Genomic DNA, 24,393 nt, shown 5'->3' with positions numbered 1-24,393 from the left:
TACAGAAGTTGCCTCTTTTTAGCCATCTTGGTTCTCTTGTATCACTTAATTATTATTCAGATGCCAGAGAACGGATGGGAAAAATACCACATCAAGATAGAAACAAAAAATTGTAAAAAGAGAAGAACTACATCTGATGACTAAAATCAGGAATGAAACACCTTACCTGACCTCAAGCAAATTTGTTAAACTACCGTCTCAGTTCCCTTATCAATAAGATGGGGGTAAATTTATGCCCTTTCCAGGGAAAGTGATGTGGGTAAGGGATTGGAATCCCTCAGAGAAGACCTACAGGAGGGTAAGAGCATTCCTAGAGAGAAGCGTTTATTGGAAATATCAGCAAATTAAGACTTTGCAAGCAATAGCAAGCAGGGGGAATTTGCTGGTTAATACCATTATGGCTCTGGCAGTCATTTTCCCTCTCTCCTTCCTGCAACCAATCGCACCAAATCACTCCCCGTTTCATCTCCTCCCGACAGAACGCCATGCAGAGCAGTTTGTCCCCGCTGCATCAAATAACCGAGCACCGGTGCCCGGGAGGATGCTCACACTCACACCCTGGGCTTCAGGTACGGAGAAGGCAGACAAATCCTCCGCGACCGTGCCAATGCTGAAAATCCATCTGCTCTCCATCCCCAGACAGAGACAGCAGGAATGGATACCAACATCTCCTCCATCCCTAAGGGAGATATATTAGCTGGTTACGTAATAAAACTAACAGCATGGCGCTTCCAAGGACTACCGCGCCGACAAAGCCCTTCCCCTTAATACCACCGGAGATTAGAGCAAATCGAAGAAGAGTGGAAACAAGGCGAGGGGCTGCGGGTGAGGTTTTGCACAGAGGAAAATGCTGCAGTCTCTCCCCTTAATGCACTCTAAATCCCATCTGATTTCCAACTCTGCTGCTTAAAAAAAAAAAAAAAAAAAAAGGAAAAAAAAAAGCTCAGACTGCATTAAAATAATATTAATGCTGGGTGAGTGAGGTAGAGTGACTCAGGAAGGGTGTGGAGGAGGAGAGTTGTTTAGGGGAAGCATCCAGAGGAATCCAGACCATGAAAGCATTTTGGAAGCAGACCAAAAGGAGCCAGGGGCGCAGATCTGCTAAAGGACACTAACCGTGCTTTTACAAATCTGATTAGTTGCTGGTTTTGAGCATCCAGGGTCAGATCCTTCCTTCGATAAACGCACATCTCTTATCCCCCTCGTGCCAGGCTGCCGGCAAAGCATAATACAACATAACCCTACTCTTCCCTCTCAATATCAGATGCATTCCCAGCTCTGAGGACAGGGTTTTCACTTCATTTCTGCTCCCTCTTCAGGCTGGCTGACTCCACAGCAAGAGACATCAATTTACCCCGAGTAAAATTACTCTTCCCTGCACCGCACCATTTCCGCTGCAAACTAAATATTTAAAACGAGCACGCTTCCTATGTGATGAGGATTTTGATGGAAGTCAAACTCGAGGTCTCATCTAGCCAGATTGCTGCTTTACATGCAAAGTGATAAGGCAAGAAGTCATCGCTGCCAGCCGACTGCACGTGCTTGTTCCCCCTTTGACAATTAACGTCCAAATAGCCCCATCCTCAAGGCAACATTTCTTTACGACTTCACACTTCGCCTCCTTTTTGAGCTTATTTTGACACACCTCCTTCCATTTCACCGAAATAACCAGTGAGTTTCATCTCTGAACTGGGAAAACACGGTAAAGGCATCAGGCAGAAGTACAGCACAACTGGAGGCAGTGGATGAGCACCAACCAGACACGTTTGTACATTCCAGTATTGTCTTTGAACCAGTCTCTATGAACTTACTGTTTTATTCACTACCAGCTTAGTTTGAATAACTGCGACAGTCACCAGACTTGGCAGAAGAAACGCCCAGATAATAGGTGAGAAACACTACAGAGAATCCCTAGAACCAAGCGATTTACTACGGTGGCAAGATGGAAAATAAAGCAGGAGGCAAACAACCCGAGGCTGACTGTCGAGGGATGCCTGGAAGGTGCCACCCAAGCAGAAAAGCAACAGTTGCTCAAGAGCAGCCACCAAGCATACAAGAAAAGTCTTGAGAAAGGAAGGAAATGAATGGGTAATAAAACGTTGGTCATACTCTCTGCCACTTCACAGTGAAGCGTTTTGGAGATGCGTTTATTACGGTATTATGGCACGGACTAGTTGTGTTAGTTGACCAAGTCTGGTCCTCCCTGGCTAGGCACTGTACAGTGGGGAGCAGTTTTCCCCAAAAACTAAGGCTAACTAGCAAGCTGGCAGAAGGAGGAAAAGAGCAGAGCCACCAATACAAGAGGTTAGTGCTACCATTTTGTTCTGAGATTTTAAGTCACAACCTAGTTAGTGACCATCTGCAGTGAGGGAGAACTATTTTACTAGCAAAAACTTGACATTTCAAGTAAAAGAGAGGAAAAAACCCTAGCTAAGAGCAAAGTAAAAACTTTCCGGCAGCCTTACCATTGGCATCTTGGACTCCGGTAAGCGCTCCTACTGCTGCTGCAGTTTCACCAGATAGGACAATTTGTCCTCCACCTTGAAGAGTGGCTTCAGCAAGCGTGGCTACTGCATGGGCAGCTGCTTCACTGTGGGCACAGGAAAGGAGAAAGAAGAATTAGGAAGACCAAACAAATAACTCCACTCCCATAGCATCAATTTTAACCAGGCATCGTACATCAAGAGAACAAATCCAGAAAGGAGGGATTCTTACTGGGTCCAGATGAAGTTATCCAGAGCAGAAAATCTACAGTGGAGGAGGAATACATGGGAAGAAGCTCCTTCCACTGGCTTTTTTCAGCTTGCAGATCTCTTAGTCAGAACATCCCTGCCTTCTTACCTTCGCATCCTTTTGCCCGGGACTCTACTAAAAGCTTTCGGACAATCCAAGTAAGTTATACCACGTGGCTCCTTCCTGCCTCTGGTTTCTGGTACAAAACTCATTCTTTTGGCACTGTCACATTCCGAGTCTCTACAGGTTTTAGAGCTTTACCCTTCATTACTGATTCAGCCAGTGCACCTTGCACCGAAACAGGCCCAGAGGTTTACCGTTACCAGGATCACATCAGCAGCTCTGTATTTAACCAAGATGGAGTACTTCTCCCCAGCTGAGTGGTTTAATAATTCTTTTTAATGAGTGATCGGTAGCTTAGCATGGTATTCTTAAATTTCTTCATACGAATGAGGTCAGACCAAAGGTCCTTCTCGTGCAGAAACCCTGCTGTGAGAAGAGCCAGTATCAGATAATTTGGAAGGAGTGTGTATGATCCTTCCCTTCCTACACCCTCTCAGCTTCCGATGGTCGGCAGTGTATTGATTTCCTACATCAGAGACTGCATCTGGACCATCAGGTTTGATTTGTCTAATCCCCTTTGAAACCCATTTTTACTTTTTGCTTCCACAACATCCTGTAGCAATGAGTTCCACATTTAATTAGATGCTATGTGAAGAAAAATTGCATTCTGGTACTCTGAAAACTACTACCTGAGTCTGGCTGGGCAGCCCTTAAGTCTGATATTGTGAGAAATAGAAAATAACTGTTCCTTTTTCGTTTTCTCATGATTTTATAGACTTCCAGTAATCTCCTTCCCAAGCAGAAGAGCCATAGTCCACTTACTGTGCAAGGACTCTTCCTGGCTTCCGACCGCTCTTGTCCTCCCCAGACTTTTTCTAAATGTAAGACATCTGTTTGAGGGGGGTGACCATTTCTCATACTATTCAAGACGTAGTCACACCATGAGTTAGTCCAGGAGCCTAATCCTGTCTTGTTCTCTATGCTTTTCCCTATAATTCCTAATATTCAAGTTTTTGACAATATCTGCTCAGCAGTGATAAAACATTCCAGCAGGATGGTTCCCTGAATGCTTTCCAAATGGTAACTGGTAATATATAGTTCCTCATTGGGTGTATACAGGAGATGTTTCTTCATGTGTGTATCACTTGCATTTATTGACATCATATTTTATTTGCCATTTGGTTGCACAGTGCTGTGAGCATCCTTCAGCAGCTGTCCAGGTTTCTCCAGACCTTTTGGACAACTATTAGCTACTCCTGGTGACCTACTGCTAGTCACAAAATTATTCCAAAGCCATCCCCTTCTTGCATCTGAATCTCCTACCACTTCTTACCTTAATGAACTAAAAAAATCAGATATTTTCTTTAGCTTCCCCTAGGATGCTCTTCCTTAACTGCCCCACTCATTCTCTGGTAGACCAACTGACTCAAATATTTTCCACATACTTCCTACTCATTTCCTGCTTAGATGCTGTACGCTTTCCAACTGTATTCACTCAGGGTGTATTTTCATTTCTAAATAGCCCCTCTGCCTCTCAGAGTAGCTCTTAAACACTGTTAGCGAACCAGAATATTTTCTTGTTCTGCTTTCCTACTCCCTTTGGCTAATCTCTCTTCTGAACCTGCAGCTATGTGAAGGCAGTTACACTGCAGGAAGGCCAACTACCACACAGCAAACCCGTGCGTAAGCATGGATTTGCTGGTATAACCCTGTTTCCCAGACTTCAGACAGCATTTATTTGAATCTACTTTCAAGGGCAATTGAGCATTTTAATAATCTGTTACGGTTGCATCCCTGAAAATAATAATGATCTGCAGCACAAAAGCTTTTTCCAGTTACACGTGCTCCACAAACATGAATTGGTTCAAATCAATGAATTAATCACCTACCTCCACTTTGTCCTCTTTTACTAGAAGGCCTAATACTTCCCATCCTCAAACCTGACAGAGGTTGCGTCATCCATCATGTCATGCTGTTGGCAGATGTGCTGCTCTACACGGGACTATGAAAGACTCTGCGCTCTGTCAGCAGCCATTGGAATAAGATTCAGAGATGGCAGCTTTCAGCCAAATTAGGCATAAAGTTGCCAGAGCTGGGATGAGCCTCCAGCTTTCAAGGACCGGAGCCTTGCTGAGATCTTCCTACAGGCAGGGGAAAGACCGCAGTCCCACAGCTGAAAGCTACAAGGAACACTTTGTGGCAAAGGAAAAACCACACCTCTTCCACATGGAAGGGCTTTGGAGGATAGTTACCTGGAAAGGTCTCCAGCACTACCATGGTCAGTAGACAAAGAGGGTGACAACAAGCTGGGAAATAAAACACGAGGCCCCTCATTCCCACTGCAACGCTGCTACAGCCTTCGCATCGCTCCTGAACTACAAGCTGTTTGAACAGACTTATCACAGGGTTTTCCTGGGTTTAAACACAGCTGATCCTGTCTTGAGGCACAACAGAGACTAAATGACTTGTTGAAGGCTCTTCCATTCATATTTTCTAGGAGACTCTCTTTAGTTCTAACAACACTTCCTTTTATTAAGGATTCTGAATTTCTCAAGCTAATACAGGAAAAGGAACAGCTCATTGCGACCTTAAGAGCTAAAACTAGTAGTGATGGGATGAAATTAAAATCAAAAGCCCACTGATGTTCTAGTCCAGAAAAACTTCTAAAAAAAATACATACAAAAATCTGTTGCCTGGAAATGTGTAGGATAAAATCCTGCAAGTCGGATTCCGGGAGATGGGGCTTTTCCCTGCAATTCCATGCCTAGTTACTTTAGCTGTTCTTACAGCGTCCTAAAAAGATCACTTGTTTTTAAAAGGCAATTTTACTATTAGAAACTATTAGTAAAAAAGCCTCCCCAACCAACCTCGTACGATAGCAGAAAAGAACATATCTGATGGACCTGAACCTGGACCCCAAAGAGAAGAAACAGTTCTAGGTGTGTTCATGATTCAGTTGCAACAGCAATTTGGAAGCAAGCTGTTGAAATCCCCTGGGATCAAAGTGGCTCCTTTAGCAATTTGTGTAGATAACAAGGTCTTGGAGCTTTACTGCAACCATCAGCAGCGTGGACCTGTGCCTTGTCCTAACCCATGGCTGCTCAGTCAACAGCCTCTAAACCAGAATCCTGATTTGGATGAGGAAAATATTTTGTCTACACCTCAGCAGTGTGAAACCTCCCATGCTGCTGGGGCTGATGCCGTGTTTCCTTTGGTCCTCCCGCTCTCTCAGGGTGCAGCTGCGGTGTGCCACAGCCATTTCCAGTTTTTAAGAACAGCGGGCAAAGCTTAAGCAACTCACCCGAGCTGAGCAAAGACACTGCTTCCTGCTGCAGGGACCTGTAGAGAACTACGCTGCAGATCTTGGTAACCTGAGCACAACCAAAAATCTAACAGAGCTCGTTCCGAGATGAAGAGGCAGCATTACTATTGCAGCTCATTCACCTTGTTCATATATATATGTTCACGTGAATGTGTTCAGAAACACATTTGGGAGAAACTCCAAAAACACTGGCCTTTGGAAAAGGTTCTGATTTCTGAAGAGAGACCACACTGCCACACAACAGGGAAATTCAGCCGTAGCCTTTTAGTAAGAACCATTAATAATATTGAGGGAGACCCAGACCATACTTAAAAGGTGCTGTTAGCACATAACAACTCTTGCTTGCTTAGCAAGCTCAATTCAGTAACTGGACCCTTGCTGTACAAATAAGACCGTTTAGAGGGTACAGTTACTACCTATGTTTTCCTCTTTCAGGAAATTTCCATGTCAGTGTTCTTCTATGGCTACAGTGGAAATCAGGAACTGTCCTGCAGACACCTGGACACGGGCTGACACAGGAATTTGCTAAGGAAATGCCTCTACTGGGACTGTAGGCAGTGCCCTTTGCACCATTAGAGTGAAAACCCAGATGGAAACGTCACGCGCTCATGCTTCAAGCCTTCATCTCTCGCCCGTACCTGTTGAGTGCCATGGTAACAGTTGCTCCTTGTTGCATCTCCTGAGATGCTGCCACTGCTGCTTCTGCTAACGATGCCACCGCCTGCGTGGCCTCTGATGCCTGCGTCGTCTGGATAGTCATCTCACCCCCCTGTAGCGTTGCCCAGTTCTGCTCCACCTATGGGGAAAAACAAAAAGAAAGGCCCTAGGATTGGACGTCGTCCCATGAATGGATGGTTGCTTCCTAACATGAACGAGCCAGATAATTTTGAGAGGTCTTTGCAGAATCCTACACATGCTCTGACCCTCTCCAAGAGACAGGGAAAAAAGAGCACAAGGGGAGGAAGCCCAGGATGGACCTGAGAACATTGCTGGACTCTACAACCCTCTATCAGCCATGAGTGAGTTTCTATAGTCAGCCCATGACTTTAGTTGCTGTTCTCCGTACGTTCAAACTTCAAACAAGAACTTCAGTTTCCTCACGCACATGGAAAACACACCCCATAAACATCTATGAAGCCCCTCAACCTCCCACAAATCCCTCTTGTCCAGCCACGTCCGCAACAAAACAGGACAGTGTTGACTGTTGCTGTAGGATCACTGCCTGCCAGCCTGGGCAGTTTATTAAGTAGCTGCATTTCTGTGGTGCTGGAACCCCAGCGTGGATCACGTCCCCCAAGGAAACGGGCTGCGCTTGCCTCACTGTTTCGATTTGTTTGCACCCATCTGCTGTCATTTTGGGGAACAGTCCACGTTCCCATTCAGGATTTATTTGTACAGCGCTTGTGAACTCGGATGGGTTTGAGCCAACTGGAATTTCTTTGTGTTGCAGCAATATACTTAATAAAAGAAGATGGCAGATGGAAAGTACTCTGTTCATACCTTTCAAGTACTTTCAATTCCCTTACTTCAGACCTTTACGTAGATAGGTTTCATATTACTTAAAGTTCACCCAGTCTCGGTTGCTCATTTTCCATCTTGCCCACGTTTCTCCATTTGGGACTTCTCAGCTCATGAAATAATGAGTGTACGGCCACAAAATCCACCAGGATGTGAACTAGAAATATGCATTGGACCAAAAAACTAAAGAAGTGGAGGATGAAGGCCCATCAGCTGACAACTCCTGGCTGCTTCGCAAGACGAAGATCTTCCCCCACCCTCCCGTCATTGTTCTCACCCCCATAAACGTTTCAGGCCACTCACCATCTTGCTGAGACTCACAAATAAGAATGCCGCAGAAGGTGATGAAAAAAACCCCCTCAATTTGTTAAGATGGAGAAAACTAAACAGTCCATAGAAGCAGAGCTGGCGCAAGGCTCCCCACAAAAGGACAAGTAAATTTTGCTGCCTTTGGGCAAGAAAAGGGTTAGTCCCATCACGGGGTGGAGAGGGAGAGAGTAGCTGTCGCGCTCTCACTCACATCTGCTATCACACACTCCTCAGCAGCTGCCAATCTGGTTTTCCAGCACTTGGGCACAGGCAAAGCTGGCGCTCGTCGTAGCTCTTTAGACATCCCCAGCCGTCTGACGTTCAAGGCAACTGCTTCATTCTCCTGTGCCCAGAGCTGACCCTGGGCGGAAGGATCCAAAGCAGGGAGGAAGCAGTGAGATAGTGCATTGCGAAAAGGAGAAAGGAAGTTGATTTTAGAGAAGGCAATGCCTTTTAGGAAAGATGCAACCAAGTTTGGGTGCCCAGAGAGGAAGAAGCTGCAGATGGTAGAGATCTCGAGAGTCGGATCGAGTTTGCGGTACTCGTTAGCCATGCCAAAACCGAACCGAAGCAAGCCCGAGCTGGGAAAGTCACCCTTCCCACCACCATGCAGAAGAGGAACAGACATACATTTTTTTCAAATACATGGCAACACACATTTGAGTGATAAGGCAGGTCTCCACTGTGACATACAGTGCCTTGCAAAGATGCCTAAGCTGTTTCAGAACAGGGATGGAGTAAGGCCTGGAAAAGAAGGGGGGGACTGTCCAGGCTCTTCTCCACACTAACACAAAGGTTGTGCCGCTGAGATACTAGCGAGCATCCCTGCTCCATGCTGCTTAGCATCCTATAAACACATCGATTTACTCAGAGCTAACTTAGATCTTCACACAGCAAGAGATAGCAGGACAAAAACGTCCCTAGAGAGGCCGCCAGCAGGCTGTGGATCTCTCTGTGCAGAGAAATAGCGCCTATCCCCAAAGCCAGTTTACTTTTGTATCTTTATTTTGTCCAAGATATCACTTAGACGTTCCATTCATGTTAGGAATTAGATACCTGTGTTCCCCTGATTTCTATTTATGCCTTTGAAAAATTTCTTTCAGATCTCAAGAGATATAACTGGTTCTTGAAATCCCTCAAAACAGCTGCAAAGCGCTTCAAGGTCACGGCCCCAGAGCCAGGCTGTTTCGCCGTGGGTCTGAGATGGACACAGGGTCTGGTGCAGAGCAAAGCTGTTCTGTGCTGCCACCTGTCGCCGTGAAAGCCCCATCCACGCAGGGCGGACCAGACCTCGCCGCCCCTGCGCGCAGACTGCCCGGCCAGAAATTCTGGTGTGCAGCAAAGGGACAGAAAGCAACCTGCAGCCTGGTTTGAAGGCAGGTTTGGGGCTGAAGAGGGTAAAAAAAAAATTATTAAAAAAAAAATCTTCATAATCTTAAAGGAATGTTCCTTATACACACACAAAAAACGTTATCACACGATTAAAAAAAAAAACTGGAAAAATAAATGCACGTAAATTTGAGTGTTCAGATTTTGGGACTGAAATGGTCTGACCAAGTCCTCAATAGAAGCAACTTTGCCAAGTTGTAAAACAGTGGAAGAAACTTTCACAGTAAACGGAACAGTTACTCCGCAGTATCTCCCGTTGTCTTTACACTACTGTGCATTTATACAGCTCTCTCTGGGATTTATTTGCAAACCTCCCTAAAAGCTACAGCAAAGGAACAGTCCCATTTTGTCCAGAGATCAGTGGTCAGAGAATCAGGATTTGCCCACAGCCATGCAATATCCTTTGCTAACCACAGGCTCAAAATATCCCAGGCATCACTCCCAACCCTGAACGGACAAACCAACACCCAGGATCTACAGCACATATGAAACAGTTGCTCAATACAAATACACAAATGTGTACTTGTGTAGGTCATTAAGTCTTTATCTGCTACAGCAGATAAATAAATAATCTATAGGAGATATCAAAAAATCTGTGAAATTCAGAACTGAGGCTTCCACCATAATTGCAGTCGTACAGTCCTGAGTTCAAATGACAACAGTTCAGCACTTTCTATATAAAATTTTATAGAGTCTCCTGTTCACATGTATGTTAACCCTTAATACTGCAGAGTGGGGAAGCAAGGCTTGGTGTTTTCTGTGACCACTTAATTCTAGAAAATATTTAACTTTATTGAAGTTCAGATAGGATAATTCTGGTTTGTGCACCATGAACATGACCCAGGTCCTTACCTCTCCATCAGCCACTGCAGAATAATTGACTTGTGCGACAGTAACTGTGGTAGGCAACTCTGAGGCATCGGCCAGCGTGGCAACTGTAGCACCAGTGCCAACCTATGGAAGTCAACAAAATGCAGCTGAACACATTTGTCATTGCAGGAAAACGTCCACACAATTCAGGCAAAGGGACACGCAAATGCTCTCCGATTAAAAAGCATCACACCCACAGAGAATAATAGTAATTGCAGAGCTCACAGAAAATACAGAGCTGTCTCAAAGGGCTGGGAGAGGAAATCGTACACTAGAGCCACATTAATCTATGGCAGCTTCCAGAGTGGATATGGCCCAGAAGCAAGTTTTGCACAGGCCTCGTGCTGTCCCCTACGTTCATGCAGGAGACAGAGTCCTTGCTGTTCCCCCAGCCTTGCAAAGAGCAGCTGTGGGACGCTGCTGCCATTCCCAGGTGTGAGGGTGGTGCGCAGGTGGAGCCAACACGCTCCTCTCACGGGTGGAAGTCACTTAAAAAACCACTGAGCGGTCCTGGAGCAGAACTCCAGCACATCAGCCCTCATTTATAACGCTCCTCGCTTACCATTCACTGGGTGTCTCATCTCCAGGCACTTGGCAAACATTAGCTCATCCTCAATACCCCATTGCCTTTGGAAATTACCTTTTCCCCATTTAACAGCTGGGGAAAGACAAAGGCAGGGAGATGTGCAGCTTTGTTTCTAAGGAGAATTAAACCTATAGATGCTGGAAAGCCAATGGGATCTCAGGTGCCCAGCACCTAAAAGAACACTAGTCAAAGCGAAAACGTACGTTAGCAGGTGAGCAAACAGAACCAGCTTGGCAAGTCTGCCGGGCCTTGGTGAGGGGAACAGAAAGCTGTAATGATCGCTGAAAAGCTTTCATATGAAAAAAAACAAAACAAAACAAAACAAAACCCCAAACTCCCCCCCCCAAAAACCAAACAAACCCACACACCATGTTTTTATCTTCACAGTTGTGAGATGAGAGCAGCCAACAGAAAATGATGTTTGAGACGTCACTAAAAATGTGATGCTCAAGAGGGGCAAACCGCTGAGCCAGTTAGGTACGAGAGGGCAGTGGTGGTTTGGCGGCAGGGGCACAGGGGAAACTGAGGTTCAAATCCCACACCCACGAGGAGCTCTTGGGAAGTTTCAAGAGAGCACTTAAATTTTTGACATCCTGAGCTGCTAGAACCTGCCTCACACGGGGAACGCAGGGAGAACAGCAGCACCGCTGAGCCACTGCCTGAACGCAGCCCCTTCTGCCCTGAATCCCCCTCTGTAAAACGGTAAAACATCCTTACTGCAGGGGGCATCATGAGGGTAAATATATATTTGGTCTGTGTAATATATATATTACACTTTAGGTGTAAGATGAAGAACAGGGGGCACAGAAATACCCAATGCCGTAGATTAAGCTATGTTTCATGCCATTAAAGAAAGGCAGTCCCCACCACCTCTCCTCCCATCACTCCATCCCATTGCCACCACAGGCGTTGTGTGGCCACATCACGAACTGTATTTGTTCGTAAACGGGTTCATTAAACTCAGGTCAGATCCCTGAATCGCTTGACCAAATAGCTGCAGAAATGCTCGTACTGCCGTAACGGGAGAACAAGAGATGGGAGTGGGGAAGAGAGAGGATGAGACTGCTTCTCTGGGTGGGAGCATTGGGTTAACAAGCCTGCGGGCTAAGACATACAGATAAAGACAAAATTCTTGAAGGACAAGTTAAGCTACCAAAAGGAGTTTGCTCTAAACCACCTCCCTGACGCAGGCAACTCAATGCCGAGTCAGCCATGCTGGAAATGGAAAAGCCAGAGGGTTTCACTCACCTGGATGAGGGACACGGTGCCGTCAGGGTTACTGAAGGTTTGTACCACTGTCTGTGAGGGCACCAGGTGCGCTATACTATGTGTGGTCGTAGTCTGCTGCTGTGTCTGCTGATCTTCAAATGCGTAGAGCAGGTCTTCACGCCCATGCTGCTTGTAGCAGTTCTTCACGATAGTCCGCAATGCTTGGGTCCACGACACCTACCAGTAGAATGAAAGAGAGCGAAAAATCAGTGTAAAAAAGTTTTCTCAACCACTGCAGTGCTGCTACTGCTGTGATCTGCATGCTTATCTTTACTGGGTTTTCAACAAATTCTCAAACAAACAAAAGGCCCCAATACCTAATCCCTCTCTCCTCATCCCCTCCTTTCCCCGAGACTCAGACATCGCCCTGGAGAGCTATTGCATCGCTGTGTACTGACACAGAACGAGCACATCTGGCCAAGGGAACGGGAAGCTTCTCAATGAAATCTGTTCTGCCAGCTTTCAAGGAATTCTAACTAAGGGATTGGGGCCGACAAGTAGAAAACCATCCCTGCTAGGAAAGCACCAACTGCCACAGCACCAATTCCAGCCTCACTAGGCATCCCTCCCCATCCAACCAGACCTACATCGGCCTGCACAAGTCCTGCCCCTTGCACACCCTGGTAGCTTTCTTCCATTATCTCCTTGTGACAGGTTGATAGAAACATCACCTGTATGCAGGATCCATGGCCGTAACCGATATCCAAGACCTTTTCACTCAGTTCTCTCACTCTTTTTTTTCCTGGCTCACTACACGTCACTATTTCCCTTTAAGTACAAAGGTCCCTGCTGCTCAGGATGGGACAGTATCCCTTCAAAGGCTTCAAGAGGCTACGATACAGACTCTACGGTAAAGGACCTGCATACTTGAGAGTAGACTTGTCTCAGGCTGGGTAGGCTGCTTCGTAAGGCCACAGAGACGAGCAGGTTCTGCAGGTAGCAAAAAGGGCACCCGCTGCAGAAAGATGTGATTCAAATACCTGCTTGTCACACAACCCCAGCAGGGACAGAGCAGATTGCAGGTTCCGTCTCTCTCATCTCATTGCTCTCCCAGGCTGAATGTCTGACACGAAGTCAAGGAAGGGTCAATGTCATAGTTTCTTCTGTCACTTGAGAGAAAAACTATTCCCACAAAAACTGGTCGCAAGCCCCTGTCCTCACTTTGAAGGCAGACAGACATGGGATACACACCCGCTGCTTCTGTTCCTCTGTGCGGACATCGCTGCGAACGTTGGCCCACGGAATGTCCTCGGGCCACCAGATGGGCTTGCAGCTTTCTTTGCCCCAGCCTGGTTTCCCACGACCCGTGGAATACTTCAGCATCTCAGGGATGAAAGCTCGCAGCTGTGCCTGGAACAAACCGCAAAAAAGAGTTGAGAGTTTTTTAGGAACTCATATCTCTGGTAGTTTTGAGGTGCATAGTACAAAGTTATTACATTTAACTTCCATCCTGTTGGAACCATCAACTGGAAGAGGCCTGAATGCCTAAGGAAGATGGACAAATACTTCACCATCTTCTCCCAAGGCTCAGATGAGAACAGCTTAGTAGCATGTGGACGAGCAGAAACAAAATTAAGTCAGCCAATTACAACAATAAGGCACAAACACACACTGTATTAACACACTTCATGGTTCAACACTACCATGAAGAGCGCTAACCAACCTGAGAGGGAGAAACAATAAGAAAATAAGAATCAGAATAACGCAGAAAAAAACCACACTCAATGTCCCCACGGCCACAGGAACTGGGATGTGAGCTGATGTACATTTTACAGAGATGTTGCAAAGAGGATGGAGCTTCAGTGAGCCGTCCCAATGTAACAAACACAATCTCACACATTCTTCCCCACCCCTGCAGAACATAACACACACTGGACTAATTTTCTGAATCTGTTTTTAACTTTTGCCAGAGTGGGGACACCTTTCAACCTGATTTTACTCCTCCTTAGCACCCACAAAAACCGGTCAATTAGTAACTGCCTTTACCATCAGGAGACAATACTTTAAAAATGGACTTGCAAAGCAAATCGAACAGATATGTCACCAAGAGCAAGTAATATCCTTAGCGTTATCAAAGAGAATAAAAAACTCACACAGGGTTTTATGACACATTTGGGTTTTGTATCGGGGACTGTCTGGAGTCTCAGGAAAAGGCTGGTTCAGCTGCAGAAACAGAGCAGGAAGAGAAGCAGCGCTCAAGACCAGATACGTCAGAGAAAACCACGTTAACTTAAAGCTAAATAGCTGCATTTAAGAACATCTCCCCTGCATCCTTTCATAGCTTTAATAGCAAGTTATTTGAGCTCGTGGCAGTGCCACTGGGAGTCCTCGGACCACCTTACAGCCCCGAGACACCTAGGGCACAGCCATGGAAGAGCGCGACGGGTCCAGCATCGATTGGTGCCACAGCCACGACGCGGTCCCAGCTAGCAGAGACACGGGTCAGCTCACGGAGGACCCATCCCTGATCTTCTGCCATAACAGCGTCCATTCCTCCGAGCCACGATCCTGCTTGAACGACATGCTGGTTCCAGTCTGGATATTGTATCCATTGGCTCCAAGCTGTAAATCAACTCATTTACAAGCTGCCTTTTCCACGTGAGAGTAGGGAGTATGTTCTAAAGTCCCCTCTAACATCTGTCAGACAGAGGAAGGGAGGAATGCTTCAGAGGAACAGGAGACTGCAGATTGCCTCTGTGGTCTCTGCAAAAAGCCGAAAGCCCCTGAGCACACTGTTAAATGCACTGGGATCTGCAGCGGCTCTTTTGGACACAGGACTGCTCTTCAAAGCCAGAGTCCAGCTGGAAGATGTAACGTGGGCCCTAGCTTACACAGTTAAATAGAAAAATTGAAGTGTGTTTTGGTAAAAAGAAAACAATTTCTTCGTATGCGTGATTTACTACATTGCATACAGTTTATAGCAGTGGTTAGGGACTTTAAAGGCAATAAAAATCCAGTATACTGGTGGGTCCATATATAGCGTATCCGCTGCACACCGTAGAAGAACCACCCCTGCTCAGAGAAGCAGCTGCATTTCAGTTCCTCCACTCCACGGACATCTTGACCCGCCTCAGAGAAGCCGTACCAAAACCCTGAATTGTAAACAGAGCCACAAAAAAGCCACCAGCTTGCCCACGCTCACGCACAGTGTCAACCCCTTTGGTGCCCTTTTTTCCAGCCCAGGCCAAGCCTGTCTGTGATGCAGCTTCCCCATCCGTGCTGTAGGGCCAACAGTCACCCTGACATGCATCGGGATCCCCGGTCGAGGCCCCATTTATTCAGCCAAGTAAACCCATTAACGGCATTGAGTTGCCTGGTGCAAAAACAGTTAAAAGCTCCTTCCCAGAATTGCTATCTGCAAGCCATGCTCCTTGTTACCAGATGGATTAATTACTGGTCCTAGGGAGTTCAGCGGCTCAAGCTACTCAAGGCACTTGTTAAGGAGGGTTTGCCTTTAATCCGCCAGGGAGACAATCAGCAGCGGCGTGACAACCTGCTCCAGCGTGAGGACTTCTCTAATTAGTGCCGTAACGAGACCTCACCCGAGCAGCTTGCAGGGCTCTGACACAGGCTACGGCACCGAGACAAAGACCCCGCATCTCTCAGGGCGCAGCTGGGAGGAACCGGTGCGACCGCTTCATCCGCGGGAGCCACGCGTTCTGCTGACTCCGTCCACGAACCACCCAAAAGTCAAACCCCTGCTAAAAAAAAAGACAGCAGCTCGCTCTGGTTTGCATGGTTGTCAGCTCTGGAAAGGGCTCATATAATCTCCAGTATGGAGGGTTTGAGAGAAACTATAAGAAATGTTTCTTTGACACCCTTTGGTACACAGTGTCTTCTAAGTTTTAACATTACGCTCAAGTGTTAGCGGTGGTGAGCTAATCCCGATTCTACCATTTGCAATGGCCCAAAGCACAGACAACTGCACTCCAGTCCTGGAAACAAGAAGTTGTCCTGCATGCGGAGCACCAAGCAACGCTCTGGTCTTAAGGTTTATGCCCTGCTAAGGAAAGTGGTTTCTGGAAAGGAGCAAAACCTGTGGCTGGGAATTCTCTACCTGTCCCCAGAGCTCAGCCGCAGGATGTCCAAAAGCAACACCTGGGAAAAGCAAAGGCAAGTCCATGCAGGACCTCGGCTGCACCTGAAAGCGGAAGAAGGCAAAGCAGCAATTGCAGCAAAGCACCCAAGTATTTTGTTCACTGGCCCTTCTTTCTGCAACAGCCAATTTTAGACTAAATGTTCTTTAAGTTTAAAAGTTCCAATTAATGTTTAAACATTCAGAATAAAAAGCCAGGCATCTGTCAAGGCAGCAACCAAGCTGTCACCATGAATTTCCTATGAAAATCCGCATGGCCCTGACCGAACTCTGCGAGGTCTCACTGCCGGGTGCTTTCTGGCAGGCAGGATGAGAGTGGACTTGCTGCTGTCATAAATTCATCACGGCAAAGATGAAGTGGAGGGTAAGCCTCGGTGTCCTCAACAAGAAGCGATGGCACTCAGCTCTAGGCAAATGCAGCAGTTTACACCTGGCCACAGGATTCCAACCCAAAATCAACAACCTGGTCATCGGTGCAAAAAGCAGGAGGTGCTGTGGGTCTCCCCACAGAACTCTGTGCTCACGGATTTACTCTTTATGCAAATCTTTCTTCTCTTCCAGCCTGAAACCGTGGTCAAGTCATAAGAATGAGTGACTAGTTCTAATGTGTCAAAGGGACACACCTGGGGACCAGGCTGTCCCTCTCGGGATCACCACCTCCTAGCAGAGTTTGGAGATCTGAGTGCTGGACATGACTGCTTGTTCTTGCCGGAAACGAGGCATGATGTAGGCTCTGAGCTTAAATGCTGTAAAAGCAGGCAGCTGCCTGCATGCAGTTAGAAGTATCCACTCATCCTTGTATCCAGAACCTCACGGGACTCGCTACCCTTCCCACTCTGCTGGAACAACCGTCCAGTGCTAGAGTCCGGCTGCACGGGGGACCGATTCCTAACTCTGGGGTGCCTCCACTGCAGAACAAGGATGATCCCTCTGCCACATGGCGACGACCTGCTGGGAGAGCAGAAACACAGGCTGTCCCCATACCACACCTCTGACGTGGACCAGAAGGCAGCACCAGCAAGCCTCGCACCCGGGCGATGGGGTCCAGCGCCTCCGTGGAGAGGATCTGGCAGCTGCAAACTGAGTTTAGTTCCGTCTTTCCGTGCTTGGCTTCTCCTACATACAAACTGACACGTACATAAAGATATCTGCTGTTTGTGCTAAAGCTTTTTGCAGTATGCAAATAGACGTCAAGATGATTTTTGAGAGGCCCATATAAACTTTCTTGGCTTGTATAAGCAGGCTGCAAATCATAGGGGCGTATTATGTTTAAAAAAAGTCAGATTAAAGGACAAATCACCTGTTCCGAAAAACATAAACAAATTCTAGTGACCTCGGTGAGAGCCGACTTTCAGTCATTGACCTCAGCATTACCCAATCTTAAGGGCAAACTCAGGTCTGACGTATAGTGTCAACGTAGCCAAAGTCCATAAAGTATTGAGATTTCTCTGTGTAATGGCTGCAGGGCAAAAGCCCCACTGCAATATGGTTTTTTTCTGCACAGCCAAAGTGGGTGATGCTCTCCATTCGCAAGTTTATAGAAGCATCTTTGCTCAGGTTAGTAAAGGCTTTATTTCCCTCCAGACCACCAGGGAAGCAGAGCAATTAAACGGAGAGTTATTTTCATCTCCTCGTTGAGGAGCTAACGCCTCTACCACCTGCAGCTGCTGAAAGCAGAGGCCTCGTTTTTCCACTCCCTGTGACACACCTCTTAATTGTACTGTCCAATTTATATTTATAAATATTTCGGTTTTCCATAGGGCTTTGTGCAACTTAGTTGAAAAAGCTCATTTCTTGTTAGCAAATACAAAGAACTATATTGGCAGCTCTGGGAATCAAGGTTCCTACAAAAAAAAAAAGATGGCACTTCTGGCTGTGCAACAGGTTGCAGCGATGTAGGAGTCAGAGTTATCATCCACTCTCTCAAACGAATGTATTTCAAATTGTGACTGTGGCCAAAAAAAGACAGCACGGTGTCCTCATTGTGTTCAGCGTATCTGTGTTTTGTTTCTATTTAAAGTTTGCCCCCAAGTTTGGCAAAAACTACATAGCAGCTGGATGCTTTCAGCAACAAAATCATCTCCTAAGCACCACACGCCCCATCTTACTCCTTGAAAATTTTACAAGACGACCGACCTGCCGGGTTGTGAAAATCCACCCAGGAGTCTGCAGTCCTGTCCGCTAATTCTAGTGCTCTGCCCTCAAGTGGCCTGCAGCCATTCAAGGATCTCAAAATTTTTAAAAGACATTTACAAAACATAATCCCTATGTGATATGCGGGGAAACCAAGGCAGTGCAGCGTTGGATGCCCGCAACATGCGGCTGGGCTAACCGGGACAGCGATGGTTAGCCAAACGGGGCACGAAGAGCACGGACGCTGTCCGCAGCTCAAGAGAAACCTTCTTCACAAAGCTGTTTTGAGTTACCACATTGCATTAAAAAGACGAGGGCTACTTCCAACAAGATACTTGTTTTACCATAATGAAATAAGAGGCTCTACGTTGCTATGCTGTTGCATCAGCGGTTTGCGCACTTGCTGACCAAAGGCCCTGCAGAACATGGAGAAGAAAAACCATTTCTCATTTAATAGAGCCTGGGAACACAGGAGTGTTGTGCATAGGGGGGAAAAAAAAGCCCTGCCAGCAACTAGTGCCTTGGACTGGAGAGCTGCTTCACATGTGGAAATGCAAAGCAATCAAACCCCAGGGGCAACTTGGCTTGGCCAAGTCTTTGTGCAAGGTTTCCTGAAGAGCAAGGCCATGCCATGTTTGGAAGAAAAAAAATCTCCAACCTTATTTTTAGCTTAACACGAAAAGTACTAGTACTTTATCCATAGAATTCTATGGATAAAAAAGAAGCAGAAAACACTTCAGCAACCTTTGATGTTAAAATATTTAATTTCCAACTCTACCACAAAAAATAAACAATATGCATTATAAATCCAGCTGAAGGCTTCTCTGAAGTGAGAGCTTGTCACTTTTATTGCTACTTTGATGGCACGTGCAACATTAACAGCCAAACAGCTGACAGATCTTTTATTGGCCCTTTTATACGTGCATATATTCTGCGCACTGCAAACCAGAAAAGTTTCTCAGATGTGTTATTGGATTGCAACAACCTGATCTCATTCGTCCACACTCATTTCTCTCTCTCTCCCTCATTTCTTTCCACCACTCCACCAGCAACAGCTCATTTGCTTCGTTTCTTCCTCAAAGCCCACGTGCTGTGGGCACGAGCACCTCCAGCTTCACTACCCACACCGCGCTAGGGTGGCCTCCCTCTGCCCGAGCAAATCTCCACATAGATGTCTCCTCCTCCTTGTTTTAAGTCCTAGGCACTTCTCTTGCTATTACTCAGCTGAAGTACTACAACAACGAGGCCATAAAGAATTCAGATAAACACAAGTGTTTTGTTTGCCAATACAAATGAACTCACAGCTACATACCTGTAATCTTTTGATGGTCTTTCATTTTACTTTCAAAGTAAAATGTTTCCATTTTTTACCTTCAATTTCCATGGGAAACTGTTAATGGTACAAAACAAAAGCTGCCTGTGAACAGCTCTTGCAGATACCACCTTTCACAGTGGCTTAAAAATCTGGCAACTAAGTTTTGTCTTACGTTGTCATGGATTAGGAACACGATCTGTTATCAGGCAAGGCACAGCAGATTTCTTTGTAAAATTTTGTTAGAAGTGTGAACTTGTCTGATTCCACCTAAGTAATGGAAATGGTGTTTTGACCAGAATGTGATCTTTCTTCAGAGCACAGAGGAAATTCGCACATCTTTGCTCTACAACATCTCTTTGTATGTTGCCCAAAGCCTCTGACCCTCGCATCTTGCTACTCCCTCTGAAGAGTATTTAAATGCCTTCAGCATTTAAAATTTGTTGCGGTACATCAGACTGAGTGTATCCAGGGCCTCCTGCAAAACACAATCACCTGCATTCAGGTCCTGCACCCCAGGGGAATGAGATTTCCCTACAGATGATCCCTCTCACACCAAGGAAGCTTCCCTGGGGGTCCCCTCCGCTTTCTCCTAGCAATAACGAGGTCAGCAAAGGGCTGGACCTGGAGAGAAAGGGAGTCCCCCACATCCCTAGGGCAGATGACTCCCTGGCTCCATCAGAAGTATCTCACTCAGGGTCTGACCTGGAGTTAAACCATCGCTAAGCTCCCCTCTGCTCCAATCCACAGCAGAAAACGGAGGAGGGAACGAACTAGAGCACACAAGAAATGTCCAAGGAGGATAAGCCAAAACAGTACTCCACAAGCGACGTTCCTGACCTCAGTGCCTAAAAATCACTGCGAAGTGCGGAACAAATATCTTCTCTGTTCATAGTTTATGGGAGGTGACAAAAACAGGTCAAAGGGAACGCTCCCAGCAGCCTGAGCTCCAGTCCTTACCAGCATCTCTACGGTTTCATGTAGAAAACAAGCACCAGTAACAAAGCTTCACATCTAACTACTATCTGAGCTGTTACAGTCCCATGGGAAAGAAGAGATCAAATGCATCCCCTGGAGATGCAGACATAAGCTCCACTGCAAAATAACAGGACGTGACTGCAAGATGCCAAATCTCTCTCTCTGGTTCTGCCATGTCTGGCTGCTTACCTGGGTCATCTTGTCCACTGAGACAGGAATGCCATCGATGGTGAGGGGTGGCAACTCGGAGTTAACCTCCTGAGGTGCAGGAGCATGCTCCGCTAGTGCAGACTCCAGGTCTTCCAGAATCATGCTCTTGTACTTGCGTACCTGTGGGGAATCGTTAAGATCAGGTAAACAAGGTAAGGAGCACCAGGAGAGGTGAGGGCAAGGACGCAGGGCCAGCCACCTTCCCCAAGGCACTGCAGAACAGAAGGAGCAAACAATGCCACAGCTGGCAAGAAAAAACACCCACTGGCCCCAAAGACTTGGCCGCATCGAAGAGCTGATGATGAAACATCAAGTAACACTGGCAAGTGGAAGTATTTACGGGATTAAAAGAAAAGTTCTGAAGCAAGACTTATCACAGTCATGATCTGCTCCATTTACTGTCCAGTCTGCAACAAGGTGCGAGCACTGACAGCCAAGCTGAGTTCAAACACATCATCACTACCTGCTCCCTCTGATTTTTAATCCAGGATATTCAAGCCTGGTGAGACGTGCTAGGCAACCACAGGACCTCAGTGCTACCCTCATGTCCATACAATCTGAATTCCTGTTGCCAGGGTTTTAAACATGACCTTCGAATCACTACCAGGCTTGCAAGGCTGCCTTGGGCAGAATAAAACCTGCAGAGAAGGTGAGCAATTTATTACATAGCTTTTCCTACAGACACCTACCACATTCTCCAAGGGTGCAGCACCGAATACTTTAAAGACAGGATTGGGTTTGGAGGGCGAGATGCACAGAACGATGGCTTGCTGCCCCACTCTGGTGGTGTACTCATCCAGCGTGGCTCGGAGCTTCCTGAAACAGAGATACAAAACAGTGAATAGGTATCAGCTGAAAGCCCTGTAGAAACACAACCCTTTGCATTGTATGCAAAGTGCTACCCATTCACAAACCAGGTGAGAAACGGAACCCCAGCTGGTCAGATTATCCACATATACTGGTTATTCCTCCACTCCCACAGGCCTGCTGCATTCCCTGCAGTCACCCAGCAGCTCAAATATCAATTATTCTCCCTTCTCTCCTTTTCCCATTGATGTAAAAAGTAAAGAGAAATCACCAGAGCAGCAAGAGGACAGCAAGAGTCTGCATATCCGCTCTGTCACCATCTAAGTGTATTAGCAATACAAAACTTGTAAGGTAAAGAACTTGAATGATTCAGCAGAAGAGGACTGCAAACACAGGTTATTTTACATCCAGCCTCATAACAGTGCATTGCAATTCTCTAACACCAAAGGCCTGCTCAAACCAGAACTGTACGCATTCAGCCAACAACTACACGACAGGCAAGAACCAGAAATATTGCAACAGCTGAGCACAGGAAACCCATGTATTCGGACACCTGCCACATCAGCAAGTCCCTCTGGAATGAGCTCTGTAGGAAGAAAACGTTCCATCATATACTTTCCGCCTCTTACTCGCTTTTAAGCAATGCAAGAGATGTGTCAGAAATGTTGGGAGAAACTCATAAAGCAAGAGAGAAGTAGCAGTTATCACCAGATAACCTGAGCACTCCGTAAGGTGACAGTTTAGTGTCTGCCCTGGTCATTTCAGAACCTGCTGTTAGCAGCAGACACGTTGCCAAAAAGCACCACCACCACCACCAGCTATGCAGAGATCCCAGAATCAGAAACTGCAGCTTCCCACTCATTTCACGGTGGTGTAAATATCAAGCACAAACATGTCAAACTGATCAGAGCGCAAAAAAATGACGCAATATTTGTCAATAACTTGCATGTAGTAAAATGAAGGAGTTGCATGAAGGGAGAAGAAAGAATTCCTTTAAATAGGAGTTTCTTGAAAAATATATTGTTCGCATTTCAAGAGAGAGAAGAATTTGCTCTTCAGAAACGTTGCAATAGTCATGGCTGGGTCAGCAGAGTTGGGGGAAGGAGGGAAAAACAGAATGGAGCTATAAAAAAAGGGAGTCCACTCCCAGAGAATATTATTTAACACTAACCCTGCTCCACTTTGTTCCAGTTTGATCATGTGCAAAGGGTGTTGTGGGACTCAGCAGATGAGTAAGCAGAATTATAAGGAAACCAACTTAATTTCTCACCAATTTTACAAGAGTTAGACTAGGAGAAAAGGAGAAAAGGCGAAACTCTGGCCATCGCTGTTTCAGTGCATGAAGTGTACACGCAGGAGGAAGCCAGCAAGAAACAGGGTGACAAATACCCCAGCTCTTGTGAGATAAATTAAACCCAATTAAATCCCAAACAGTTTAAAAAGAAAAAATTGCTTTGTTCCAAAACCTAAAAAATATAGGACCAGCCAATATTTACAACTGTTTCCTGAAGATGGAATTGCAGGTGATCTCTGCAGGCTCGCGGAAAGCCTGTGCAGTCACTTCAGCACCAGTGCTCCTAGGTGGCCATCAGGCGGGCAGACAGCCTCAGAGCACCTGTAATGCAACACCTGAAGGGCTATGGAAGATTGGTGTCTACAGAGCAAGTTTCTAAAGGCAAAGAAAGTGTTTCAGCTCTGGCAGGCATCTCCCCTCGATTATTATCCCCCAACACTGTGCACTACAGGCTGGGTCAGTCTTCAGCACGGAGCTCACCCAACGGGGTCTGCTGGCAAAGGAAATTCAGGTACACACACACTAGATTTATTCATAGGATCATTTCATAATGCAGAAAATACTTTTTTCGTTAGGTAGATAAGTCCTTCGTGCCAGTGCAGAGCTGGGATATGGCTGTAGCTCCAGATTCTCAGGCCAGCTGCTGTTAAAGCCACTACGAATATCTTGCAAGGCAACGGTACCATGACAGATTTAACTTGTGATTACCTGGGGTTAAAACAGAATGGTGGATCCCACCAGAATGGTCATGTCAGTCCTGGTGATCATAATACCACATTAAAGATGAGTAGAGCTGCAATTTAACCCATTTCTGCAAACCAAAACACAGCTCTTGGGTTCCAGAAAAGATGCCCAAAAAAATCCCCAAGCTGAGCAAGTTCTGGAGAGCACAGGGTCTCACCACGCGCGGCACTGGAGACAGATCGAGGATGCAGACCAAGGTGTCAGAGTGCAGGTGGGAGACCTTACCGTAACAAACGCGTCTGCTGCCTCTTGCGGATTGACGGGTTGGATTCAAAAACGTGTGGTCGCTTTCGTTTTTTACCCGTTGCCACGGCAGCAGCTGCTGCCATCCCCACAGGGCCTGGAAATCAAACCACAAAGGGTGAATCAGCACACGCAGCTCAGGAACTGGCCAGAAAGGAGGTTGCCATTGCCCGCCCCAACAATGGGTCCCAAGGGCTCAGCTCAAGGGCCTCCGCACCCACTGGACCAGGGTGACCCAAATTCCCCACTGAGCTCCCCGGCAGTCGGGATCCCTCCTCTCCAGCATTGGTGTATCAAAAGGCTCCATTCCCCAGACTGGCAAATCCCAGGTGAAAGTAATATATTTCAGTCCAGCGTTTTCCTTACAATCACATAATTATGTATTTTATCTTCCAAACATACTGAAAAACTCTCAAGTACGCCAAGATTTTAAATAACTGACTGCAATTGAGGAGATCCCGGTGGCAGGGGAGAAGAGACCAGGTACAATGCCATGAATCCTGCTCAGACACCTCAA

General features: G+C 46.4%; 1 protein-coding gene across 15 annotated transcripts in view; it reads right to left on the bottom strand.

The window, feature by feature from the left end:
- NRF1 (nuclear respiratory factor 1) overlaps window positions 1-24,393 on the bottom strand; it is a 71,305-nt gene that overhangs the window by 26,346 nt on the left and 20,566 nt on the right. For 9 of the 15 annotated variants that reach the window (XR_012672322.1, XR_012672316.1, XM_075141591.1 and 6 more), the window contains 10 exons: window positions 23,859-23,973; window positions 21,478-21,604; window positions 20,768-20,908; window positions 13,496-13,600; window positions 13,251-13,409; window positions 12,039-12,236; window positions 10,187-10,288; window positions 8,157-8,306; window positions 6,757-6,914; window positions 2,466-2,590 (listed from right to left, as the gene is read on the bottom strand). Coding sequence is in view for 13 of the 15 variants with exons in the window: in XM_075141591.1 (XP_074997692.1) it covers window positions 2,466-2,590; window positions 6,757-6,914; window positions 8,157-8,306; window positions 10,187-10,288; window positions 12,039-12,236; window positions 13,251-13,409; window positions 13,496-13,600; window positions 20,768-20,908; window positions 21,478-21,604; window positions 23,859-23,973 (1,380 nt within the window). In the remaining 2 variants the exon portion in view is untranslated. Of the gene's footprint in view, window positions 1-2,465; window positions 2,591-6,756; window positions 6,915-8,156; window positions 8,307-10,186; window positions 10,289-12,038; window positions 12,237-13,250; window positions 13,410-13,495; window positions 13,601-20,767; window positions 20,909-21,477; window positions 21,605-23,597; window positions 23,780-23,858; window positions 23,974-24,393 lie in introns of those variants that run through there. The other 6 variants (XM_075141631.1, XM_075141650.1, XM_075141669.1 and 3 more) reach the window with 4 other exon arrangements.

Source organism: Calonectris borealis, chromosome 1 (genome assembly GCF_964195595.1).
Source record: "Calonectris borealis chromosome 1, bCalBor7.hap1.2, whole genome shotgun sequence".
In the NCBI taxonomy this organism is placed as follows: Eukaryota; Metazoa; Chordata; class Aves; order Procellariiformes; family Procellariidae; genus Calonectris; species Calonectris borealis.
The sequence above is the reverse complement of the archived record's forward strand: the minus strand, read 5'-3'. Positions and strand labels throughout refer to the sequence as shown.